This window comes from Phascolarctos cinereus, unplaced genomic scaffold (genome assembly GCF_003287225.1).
Source record: "Phascolarctos cinereus isolate Bilbo 61053 unplaced genomic scaffold, phaCin_HiC Scaffold_7;HRSCAF=346, whole genome shotgun sequence".
Taxonomy (NCBI): Eukaryota; Metazoa; Chordata; class Mammalia; order Diprotodontia; family Phascolarctidae; genus Phascolarctos; species Phascolarctos cinereus.
The window spans coordinates 80,844,373-80,856,834 of NW_027556180.1; the positions used below are offsets into that span (position 1 = coordinate 80,844,373).

Consider the following 12,462-nt stretch of genomic DNA (forward strand, 5'->3'; position numbering starts at 1 on the left):
AGCCAATGGATTCTATTCATAATCATATCCCCCAAATGTTTTTAATAGCAATTTGCTTCCTGCTGATCAATTAGTAGAGAAATGAATATTTTAAAATTTTTGCAACTTTTTGAGGATTAACATTCAGTTAAGTAAGTTAAGAGAGAAAAGCTACCAAGCAGCTTCTTCAAACAATTGTGTGTTTGTGTATGTTTATGGGCATGTTTGTGTGCTAAAATCAGTTTTTTAGGGAATGTTCTACCTCACAAGGTATTTGGATATGTAAAATGTTTACATGAATAAAGCATAATTTAGGCACACATTCCTTTACATACAGTTCAGTCATCAAACCCAACTCTAAGAAACCACCTTCTTGATGCATGGGCCATGTTTCAAATGTTAAACCTAAAAGGCTCTGAGAACACTCTAATTTCCATTTTTATTCCACATTCACACTTTCCAAATCCCCCTCTTCCCAAACCTGGAATAAAACAAAGAGCATGAACAATACTCCCTAATATTTCCAAGATTAATTCCCTCCACTTCCTTCCCCTTGAGATGAACTTTCCAATAAAAAACGGTGCAATAACTTAGGTGAAGTCAGATTCCTGCAGAATACTTCATTCCAGAGAAATGCTCTTTGTGGCTGCTATTAGTGATTTCCTTTTGCACATGAGATCCCCTTACCTTGTTATGTTTCTGCTGGTGTCTTGCCTTAGTATCCAGGACATGGTAAGGGCTCTCAGAATCTTGATTGATATAATATACCAGTCTTGAAGGCAGGGTGATCTCTTTCTGCACTGCATTACTGTAACTGTTATTATTGCGCCTGCTGCCATTCTGTTGAAATGCATTCTCTTCATCTGCCAGAACCCCGGCAGTTTCCTTTGAAGTTTCATTCCAGTATGAAGCTGAGGAGGGGAAGGAAAACACATACACACACACACACACACACAATAAATACAAGGTCACTAAATTGCATCTTGCTTTGTAAAAGAATCAAAGTTTTTCTCTCTATCAGAGAACATATGGGAAACACAACAAACCAAAGTTAGTACATGCAATTGGTTTGGGTAATATAGTTAATAGGGCATTTAGTAATACCACTCAATAAGGAATTGTTGGCTTTGATCTGTATTTCATGTGTGTGTATAATATAAATGCTGCCAAACCTTTCTGCCTATGAGGGGGCAGGGGAAAGAAGAGAAGCAGAATAGGAAAGATTGACTTGATGGAGAATAATAATTCTTCATCCTTTAAGGACATGCATCAGAGCTCTGACTCTCACCCCCACCCCCAACCACCCACCTAAGTTACACACAAGCTCAACTGTAACTAAATATTCTACATATAGTCTGAAAGCTGAGACTGCCACTAAAAGAAGTTGAATGTTGAGTTCATGTGTAGAGAATGTTATTGATTCCCCTTACAGAATGAATAATTTGCCTTCTTTTAACTTTGAGACTGCACAAAACCATCCTTGGAAAGCCAAAGATGTGGGCTGCCTTCTGATTTTTTTTCCTACCAAAACCTGGTTTCCTCTTCCAACTATTTTTCAGCTATCATTTTGTTGGACAAAGTTACGTTACTTATTATTCATAATAATAACATTTTAGAAAATAAAACAAGGGCAATTAGCCATAGTCCCAAAGTATCCACCCAAACTTCAACACCACTATAAATAAAATCTGATGGGAATTGGGGAAATAACCTCTCTAAACTAGGATTATTATCTGCCATGAATTCACATTTATGTTCCAAAAGGCAAGAAGTTATTTGCTCTTTCACTTAATTCTTTTTTTTTTTTGATCCCACCAGTTTCCCCTTCTGTAAGTTGCAAATATTTTTTCTGTAGGGAACCGAGGCACCGAAGTCTCTTTCAATCGCACCAAGGGTAACAAGAAAGGTTTAAAATGAAGAGAACTGAAATGGGTTTTTAAAAGTAAATGGGATTGGGATGAATTTTAAGAATGAGAGGATTGGGAAGAGAACAGCGAAGGGATGGATGCTGCGCTAAGTGTCCTGAATGCACCTATCCGCATGCCCTTAGGTTTTCTCTGCAGGACTACGCTGAGATGGCAACGCGAAGGGCACTCAGTGCCATACCCACCGCTGGCTGCAGCAGCCCCCCAGGGCTGGGACCAGAAGGAACCGGAGACCAGCTGCAGCAGGAGGAGAAGGCGGAGGCGGCAGAGGGTATGCAGCAGCAAGGGAGGCGGCTGCCAGCAAGAAGGGAAAGAAGTCGTGGTGGTGCCGAAGGAAGAAGGGGAGGAGGAGGAGAGCAGGCTGCAGCCTGGGGAGGGCTGCCGCAGGGCGCTGATGGCAGGCGGCTTCATGGCTCATAGCTCCAGGGCGCCGCTCTGCTGTCAGCCAGGAGCTCCGGGCTCGGGCTGCGGGGCGCCTCTGCCCCACAGGGCGGGGAGGCTGCGGGCGGATTACACGGGCTCTTCCCGCATGGTGCCCCTCGGGGGCAAGTCGCCGTTGCTGTGGCCGCTGGGGTTGAAAAGGGGCACCAGGCAGGCTCGGCACTTGGTCTACTCCGGCTGGGCGGCGCCCCCTCCCCTCTTCTCTGTGCCCCTCTCAAGCGGCTGATTCTCCTGAGGAGGGAGAAAAGAGCTCCCGCCTCTGCGCGCACCTGCAGGAGCTTCCGAAGCAGCTTCCCCGCGCAGCACCGCGGATGCTGCTGCTTGGACCAGTGATGGGGTCTGCAGCCACTGCCTCTACTGCTCTTGCTGCTTTTGATGCTGCTGCTGCCGCCGCCGCCGCTGCGGCTGGTACTGGTGCTAAGGGCGCGCGCGCGTGCCAGAGGGCCCTCCCAGGTAGGGGCGCGCACGGGGGGGGGCGCTGGGAACGCGCGCGCGCCTCCCCAGTTCTCTGCCTAGCGCGGCAGAGTGAGCTCCCGTGCCGTCAGAGCGCTGGGGGCCCCCTCACTCGGGTGCTGATGCTGCTGTTGCCTGGCATACGTCGCACTGCGCATGCCTCCTCATGGGGGGTGGGGAGGTGGAATAGAAACACAGCAGAGTGATGCAGCATCCCGATGCCAGCCTCAGAAGTAGATGGGAGCAACCCCCCCCACACACACACACACACAATGGGCGGGAGAGCATGGACGTTTTAGGGAGCAAAAGAAAGGCGGAGGAGAAGAAAGGGACCGGGAGAAAAACGCAAGAAAGTGCTAACACACTAGAGTAGAGGATGATCTTTTGAAAAGCAACCATTTCCACAATACGTGGGAATAACCTCAACCCACCCACTTCCTTTATTCCCTCCACCACCACCTCAGGAGACTTAGTGCTAAGCATTTTCCTTCTGACTACCTCCGTTTCCTTTCCCCAATCTCCCCTCCTCATGCCCTCTTTCCTTGCAGCTGGAAATGTAAAAATAGTGCTTCTCTTCAGCTGCCCGACGGTGGCGGGCGCGATGGGGGACAAAGGGGTGGGGGGGAAGGGGGGAGGAGAAAATAAGGGGAAATCACGTTTGCCCATTGCAGGCAGGAGTGAATGAATGGTGACAAGCCGGCTGCGCTGGTGGTTCTGTCCTAATGCGCAGGAATTCCGGGAGTTGAAAAGAGAAGCATGGGAAGTCCGTCTTGGCCTGGCGTGCCCGAGCCTTCCCCCTCGGATCCCCAACCCCTGCCAGGGGCGCGGGCTGCGCGCGGGATCTCTCTGGCCCTTCGCAGTCAGAAGGGACATGGCTCAAAAGTTTAGAAACTGATTGGCGGCTACCTCTAGGGAGGAGCGATTTCTAAAGGAAGAAAACACACACACACAACACCCAAGTGTGTCCTGGGGAGAACTCCAAAGACTAAAAATAGGAGAGTGTGACAGCTACTTTAGGAAATCGTGCTGCTCGGAGGTATGTTCAGAAGCGGTTCCTTTTCCTGATTGTGGACTGCAGCTGCTTCTCGACAACACCCAGGGGAGCATCTGTTCAGAGGTGCCCACGCTTCAAAATCAGAGATCGAGTTTATGGGACTAAAGCAGAAAGGAAGGATGATATTTTCAGGGTAATAGGAAGTGTAATATAATGCTAGGCTCCCGGTTTGGATAGTTGACAACATCTGGCCACTTCAAAATAGGGCTAATGGCATTTTCCTCCCTCAAATCTCAGGGCATTGCGCAGGTATTTCTCTCATCTTCACCACATCCCTCAGAGTGGGAGAAAATGTTACTGGCTGTGCTTTGCAAAGGAGGCAACCTTACCAACAACCACAACAAGCAATGATTAAGCACCTAAGGCTACCGGTAGGTACTGGGCGTTCAAAGACAACCCTGTACTAGGGAAACACAACGTGTAAACAGACAAGGAAATAACAAACTAATTTGAAGAAAGCAAGCCCTGAGGGATCAGGAAAGGCTGCATGTAGGAGATGGTATCTAAGTCTTACTTTCAATCCATCAACAAGTATTAGTTAAGTACCTACTAAGTGCTTGAAGGAAACTAAGGATTGTGTGAGCTGGCACAGAGCAAAAGAGAAAACAACGTCTATGTCTTAGCTTCCCTAGAAGGTGCGTATCTTGTTTTATCTGTTTTGCTGAGAAGCACCGAATACACAGACCTTTGCTAATACTGCTTCCTACACCTGTAATGTCTTCTGTTCCCTCCCCTGTCCCCTTTTCACTTATTGAATTCCTACCCATCTTTGAAAGCCCAAAGCAAACTTCACTTTCTCCTTGAACCTTTTCCTGATTGGCCGTTACCACCACCAATAGCAGTAATGACCTTACGAATATGACCTCACAGGGTATTTTATGACGCATTGGATTTAGAATTGGGAAACATAGTTTCAACGCCATGTTTGGTTACATAATGCTTACGTTACCTTGATCAAATCATTTAATCTAAGTGGGTCTCAGTTTCCGTCTCAGTAAAATGAGGGGATTGAACTACATCATATATAACACACATATATTTTAATTTATTGATGTGTTTGTTTTAACATTACAAACTTTTATAGATTACCCCCTCAACTCCCTGAGAGGTATCTTATAACAAAGTAAAAACAATTAAGTACAACTAATAATACAGTAATCTCATCTAAAAGTGTGTGCAGCATTCCACATTTGTAGCACTGTCACCTTAACTTTTTTAAAATTAACAAATCTGTTTTTCCCCGTCCTGTCCCATCCAACTGAAAAAAAGAAAAGAAAAATAAATTATTTGTAACAAATATCCATAGACAAACAAAACAAATTCTCTCAATAGGGAATATATATATATATACATATACACACATATATATACACATACATATCCACATATGTATATATAAATCATTCTATACTCTAAATCTATCACCTCTCTGTCATGGACAGCATATTACACAGTCAGTCCTGTGAAATCATGAATGGTCCTTATATTGATCATAGCTCTTACAGCCTTCAAAGTTGTTGGGTTTTACAATATTGTTATTGCATAAATTGTTCTGGATCTGCTATTTCATTCTTTAGTTTGTAAAGTCTCCAAGATTGTTCATTTTTGTAATATTAGTGCCATAGTGTAATTTGTTTTGGTTCTGCCTTACTTCACTCCACATTGATTCATATGTCTTCCCACTTCTTTAAAAAATAATCTATGTATTAATTTCTTTCAATAGAATATATTCTTTAATAATATTCTTTCAATATAATAGTATCCCATCACATTCATATGCCACAATTTATGTGGCCATTTCTCAGGTGATAGATATTTACTTAGTTTTCAGTTTTTGCTACCACCAAATGATAGCTGCTGATAAATATTTTTTGCATATATAGCACATTTTACTTTCCCTTTTATCTCTTTTGGGTATATGTCTAGAAGTAATATAGCTAGATCAAAAGGTATACACTGTTTAGTAAAATTTTTGTATAATTCCAAATTGCCTTCTAGAATGGTTGTACCCATTCTCAGGTCCACCAATAGTGCATCAATGTGTCTGTTTTCCTACAGCCCCTCCAACATTTCTCATTTTCCCTTTTGTCATCTATGCCAGTTTGATGGGTGTGAGGTAGAATCTCAAGGTTGCTTCAATTCTCTAATAAATTAATAAATCTCTAATTAATATTAATATGTAGTATTTTTACATGGCTATCGATAGCCTGGGTATCTTCCTTTGAGATCTGTCTATTCATATCCTTAGACCATTTATCAGTTGAGGAATGGCTCTTATTCTTATAAATTCGAATCATTTCCTTATATATCTTGGAAATGAGACATTTATGAACGAAACTCATTGTAAAGATTTTTTCAAGTTAATTGTTTTCCTTTTAACCTTAGCTTTATTGGATTTGTTCATGGGGGAAATTTTTAATTTTATGTAACCATTATTATCCATTGTATCTTCTGGGATCCTCTCCCTTGTTGGGTCATGAACTTCTCAACTATCCATAAATCTGACAGGTAATTTTTTCCATGTTTCTCAAAATGTGTTTATCATATGATATTTTATATCTGGGCCACATACCCATTTGGAGTTATCTTTGTGTAAGGTCTGATATATTGGTTTAAATCTCATTTCTTTCAGATTGCTATCTAATTTTCTCAGAAGTTTTTGTTAGCCAATTGATCATTCCAGTCAGCAAAGTCAATATCCTTCTCTACAATACTGTATTCTTTCTATTGTCTCCACTGTCAAAATTGCTTTGGCATTGTTTTCCTTAACATTATGGACTCACTAAGCCTAGTTACTCTCTCTTTTGGGCATTTTGACCTAACATAGCCCTCCAAAAGTTCCCAGTTATCCACAGGACCAGACAAACTTCTGACCATGATCCTCACAGCTTTCCATCAGTTAACAAAAAAGCCTGATAGAAGAGGAGTCTTGTCTTTGCCGTCTTCAATTTCAGGGAAGAAGAATGGGAGGGGGAAAAAAGTTTAAGGGAAAGATCTGGAACAGGAAATGGAGCAAGATTAGGGGAAGAAAGAAGAATTTGAAAATCATCTTATATACCCATGATAAGATAAACTAGAGACCAGCTGGAGTTTCTTGAGAGAGTAGATAAAATACGAGACCCAAAAGAAAGCCTGGAATTTGGGAAATAACAGGAAAGCAGGTAGAAGAGTTGAAAAGGTCACACAGAAGAGCAATTACAAAATAAAGAGATTTTACCAATAAACTAAGGTCATTGATTTAAAGTTGGAGGAGACCCTGGAAATTTTCAAATCCACTCCCTTCATCTTATAGATGAATGAACTGATTTGCCTGGGGTCACAGAGTTAATAAGTATGTATGTCTAAGGCAGGATTTGAACTAAGGACTTTCTGACTCCAAGTCTAGTGCCCTATCCACCACACCACTACTGCAGACAAGTCCAAGAGAATGAAAATGAGGTAAAGCAAAAGCATGAGTAAGGTCCAGGGATGACAGTCTGAGAACCAAGGAGAGCTAAATGAGATAAAATAGTGCCAAAACTTTATCTGTCTGCTTGCAGGTTTTTCATTCTATTCTTTGGATGGGTGTCACCAATACAAAAAAAAATGGAACAAATGGTGATGAAACATTCCTGGGTCACTGGCATCAAAGTAAAACCCTGACAACTATGGATGTTACTCACTGGTATCTTCTGAGCCATACCAGATATGATTTAGATCAAGGGTGGGGAGCCTGCGGCCTTGAGGCCACGTGAGGCCCTGTAGGTCCTTACATACAGCCCTTTGACTGAATCCAAACTTCACAGAACAAATCCCAAAGGATTAGATTGGATTGGATTCAGTCAAAAGGCTGCACTTGAGGACCTAGAGGACCACATGTGGCCTCAAGGCCACAGGCTCCCCACCCCTGGTTTAGGTTATCATTTTTCATCACCACTATCATCATCCTCTCCCTGTAAAATAAGATAACCAGAAGAAAGGGTAGTACAAGCCACAGTGCTTACAGCCTTAAATTCCAGAATTAATTTGCCATTGACTGGTAGTCAGGCTAGTGCCAGCTATTATTTACTCAACAAATACTTATGAAGTACCTGATACTCATTTAGCTCTAACCAGCTGTGAGTTGATTCATAGGAAACGAGACTATCCCTTTCTTCCCTAATTTCCCAATTCTCCCAATAGGAAATAGGTTGCATCCTTAAGAGAAATACAAATGCTGAGAAGATGCCAAACTTTCCCTCATTTAAATCCTACTTGTTGTCATTTTGTTTTTCCAAGGTGTATTTTCTAGTTTGAATAGATAGATACCTGGGAATGATAAGGACATAACAGGCCAGACACTAGAGTAACATAAACTGACAGCATTTCATTGAGCCTCTCTCTATCTGTGATCTGGTCATGTCATTGAAACTTCATCCTAAGTTATGGAATTCAGCCAGAGAGAACAGACTTGGAACACCTTAACATGCCCAGCAGAACAGCAGCTTCTGTCATGTGCAATATACAAGATGTATGGAAAAAGGTGTATCTACAAATCTAAACTGGATAAGTACACTAAAGTCTAGCCTGAAGGTTAGGCTGCAGTGTAGCTGTTTTCAAATGTCTTAGTTCATTAGCTCTTGTAATACTGACAGTAACCACTGAACTTGCCTTTAATTCACAAAAGTATTTGTTAAAGATTCAAAAATATATATCTGTATACAGAGACACACATGTGCATGGATATGTGTGCACATGCACACACACATACACACCTCACTCAGATGCTGATATCACTCATGTAGTTTTGGAAAACTCTAAGTACAAGTCTACCATTGATGGGGCATTGTTGCTGAATGAGTAGTCTCTCTCATATGATCTTCAACTAGAATTCCCATTTGGCCAGTCCACTTATAACTTGAGGAGCCGCCAGCTTCTGATGGGTTGGACCCTGAGGTGAGCTCTCAAACAAGGCCATGACCCTTGGTTGAATGACTTCATTGATACCTTGTAGAGCTGGGTTTTTACAATCCTCCTAGAAATCGTGAAAGTACTGGTTCTTTCAAATGTTATATTTTACTTGTGTGTTTATCTAGTTCATGCTGTGATTGTAGAATATCTTCATTCATTCAAGAGGTCAGCTGAGGGAACTCCTGGGGGTAAGCCTCAGTCTAGTAAGCAGGCGAAGAGGAATGCCAGGGGAAATGCTTATATAGGATTTCCCCATAGGCCAAATTGAATGCTACAAGCATAGCAGCAGAAGAATGCATATGATAAGGTCATTCAATATATTTCAAATCTATTCATTTTATATATCCCATAAACCAAATAAAGAAGTGACTACCTCAAATAATAGCAAAAGGTGTTTTGCTTGGTTTTTTTTTCTTAATTAAATCAGAGTGACCAAACTCAACTCTATGAATTTGCTAATTAATTTATGACATGGGACAAAACTGATTCTTGTAGCAAGAAGGGGTCTTGGACCTCTCTTGGGAGAATGGTTCTTAAATTCCTTAAAAGGCAAATATTTAGGCTATAATTAGAGCTTCTCTTAGAAATACACAAATGTCTGTACTTAGAATGATTAGATTCAGAAATCATCCAAGTCAAAGGTTAGGAACATAAATCACATTATGTTCTGTGTACAGATCAGTGATGGCCAACAACGTCTTATCAGTACTCTTAAAGTAAACCAAAAAAGAGTTTAATGTTGAACATACAGCAAAGTGTCACCAAGGTTTCAAAACATGGGGAGTATCATTTGAAATGAAATGTTGCAAGCATTTTGTTTGGGGGCCAGGACCATATCAATTCTACAATAATGTTTGTAAGCTGGATTTAAAATCTAGATATAGGTGTATAGATGTAAGTATCTGACCCTAAGTGGAAAGGGAAGGGGAAAAAATAATTTTAGTTAATTGCTATTTCAAGCCACACTAAAAGAGTACTAGTTACACTTTACTCTTACAGTTGATAAAGCATTATACACCCTGACAAATTCCATCAAATTCAGCTCCAAAACCTACATTTGGGACCTTACATTCATTGACTCCTTAACTATTGGTTCTCAAAATATTCATGAAGAAATTAAATCCACATCATTTCATAACAAAAATGATCAGGGTATGCCTTTAAAGATGTTGTGTTAAACATAAAGACATTTTCTATACTAGTGAAGTGAATGATTTGCATCAAAAGTTCAAGCACTCTGACCTTTTGAAATGCATAAAATCAAGTGAAGAGGGAGAAGAAAGAGATTCTCTTCTTACCTCCATTTTATGGCAGCTTCTCTTCTGGCCTAGTAGATTTATTTATACAGAAAAAGCTATGTCAGATTATGGAGTTATTTGAGGGAAAAAATAACTTTGGAGAAACCTAAAACTAAGTGTTAAGTGTGAATTTAAAATATATGATGGTTAAGTCACTTTGGAGAGCTGCAGTGAGGAAAATGAAAGGGAAAGTTTTAGGAATGAAGGTTCTGGGGTAGCTAGGTAGTGCAGTGGATAGAGCTCCAGCCGTGGAGTCAGGAGGACCTACCTGAGTTCAAATCCCATCTCAGACACACAACACATGACACTAGCTGTGTGACCCTGGCAAACCCTGATTGCCTAGCAAAAAGCAAAAAAAAAAAAAAAGGGGGGGAATGAAGATGCTAATTTGAATAAAACCATTTCTAACCTCTTTGTAGTTGGAACTAGACTTAACGTCTCCATGGATGAATAACATGTGTGTGAGTGTGTGTGGGTATGTATGTATATACACATTCAGGGTGATCCAAAAAACTTAACTGCTGGGGGGAGGTAGGAGAGAGAGAGAGAGAGAGAGAGAGAGAGAGAGAGAGAGAGAGAGAGAGAGAGAGAGAGAGTTAGAGTTGTATAATTATGGATATTACATACTCTGGGTTCATTCTCCCAAGTCTCACTCACATTAGTTGTCCTGTTCCCAGAGGGTAGCTATTACTTCTCCCCTAAGGAGTGTAGGAGTAACTCAGAGAGTTTAAGGGGTTTTTTGAATGAGGGCTCATGAGCCCTCATTTGGTGTTTCTGTCTCCCCACCCCCATATCAATTGACATCTCTCTAGTATCAATTAGCCAATTAACATCAATTAACTTTTACAAAGTAATATTGACTAAGGTTATTAAGAAGAGTTCATACAAAATCATTCACACACACACATACAATCCCTGGAACACACTCTCCCACAAATACATACCAGATTCCAGTGGAAAGTGGGCCCAAGCTTTGAGAGCACATGGGACAAAAGGGTAACTCACAACTCCTGGTTGGATAGAAGTCCTTTTCTTCCCTCCCACAGTCCTCTTGATGTTTTCCATCAAACTGCCCTTTTTCTATACACCTAGCTGGTCCTTAGCTCCTGTTACTGATGCCACTGTCAGTCATTGCTATTCTAGGGATATTTCACAGTGGGAATTCCAAGTCTTCTAACTTCTTTCAAAGTTCACAAGGTCTGCCTCTGGGCAAAGGAGAAAAGGCAGTAAGGGGACAGAAGTATTCTGTTCCCCTCCCCCAAGTTGATTCTCTTTCAGGGATTTAACTAAATTTCATCCACCACCAGACTAGTGGACTCCATTAGAATTTGTGACTGAGCTGGCTTGTTATTTTATTCAGATCCTCACAAGGTATGACTGAGTCTCTTTAACCCATCCCAATACACTTCCAGTGTAATGTCATCTCATCCTAACTACAAGTTCTTCCAAACTACTTAATGACATTTCTCACCTAGTCTGCCTTTGATTGATTGAATAGAGGTGTCAAGGAATTTGTTTACACAACACATATAGCTTGATTCATTCATTCATTTCATGAGAAATCTGGACCTTCTCTGTTCAACTAGGGTGTTAGTCTATCACCATCCTTACAGGTAAATCAAAATGTACTCAAATTAAATTCTTCTTGAGAATTTTACAACATTCTTTTTGATATCTGAAAATGCTGTGTGATATCACAGTGCCAGGATCAGGAATCATTGATTAAGAATAACATAGGTTACCAATAGCTTGAAATCTAGTTTAACCTTGCCAACCTTAATCTTAATTCTTCCATAGATTGATAAATATGCAATGCTAGATACACAGAGCAATAGAGATCAAAAAGGGATAAACCAGCACATGGTGATGATGTACACAGAGGTGAACTTAAGTGTCCTGAAAGTATAGTAGAATGATGCTCAGTAGGAATAAGCACTTGACAAAAAGTAATTATTAAGCACACACAATAATAGGAGTTTCATCACAGAAATATATTCTTCTATTTGATTCACTGTGTTATAGGTGTCTGAATTACAGCATCCTAATTGCAAGAGTGTATTAGATGGGGGTGGCAGGGCCAGGGAATGTACTTTGGTGGCAGTCAAGTTTTGTTTAAAATGTAAAGAGATTCCATAATAGGAAAGTTCATATAAATCAGCTTTATACAGGATTCTCTCACTCACTGAAGTCTATTATCATTCACTATTTAACTCTGAGCAGGAATGAATACAATTAGCTTGATGTGAGGCCTGTAGGTGATCTGGTTAATAAGAATAACACTTCTCCCATGCTATGGGACAGACTCAAATTATCTTTGGAGAAGAAAGAAACTTAAGACTTGCAAAAATTCCTTTCAGTCTACAGATTAGCCTAGCATCCTTCA

The 12,462-nt window shown here is 40.9% G+C and overlaps 1 protein-coding gene across 2 annotated transcripts in view; it reads right to left on the minus strand.

Annotated features, from left to right (window-relative positions):
- The window catches only part of ADAM23 (ADAM metallopeptidase domain 23), a 244,957-nt gene extending 242,170 nt beyond the window's left edge, over positions 1 to 2,787 (minus strand). Inside the window, exons 1-2 of one of the 2 annotated variants that reach the window (XM_021008754.2) lie at positions 2,090 to 2,787; positions 667 to 890 (exon numbers count right to left, since the gene is read on the minus strand). In XM_021008754.2, the coding sequence (XP_020864413.1) occupies positions 667 to 890; positions 2,090 to 2,315 (450 nt within the window). In that variant the 5' untranslated portion in view covers positions 2,316 to 2,787. The remainder of the gene's footprint in view (positions 1 to 666; positions 891 to 2,089) is intronic. The other variant, XM_021008750.2, reaches the window with a different exon arrangement.
- Positions 2,788 to 12,462: the final 9,675 nt, after the last annotated feature.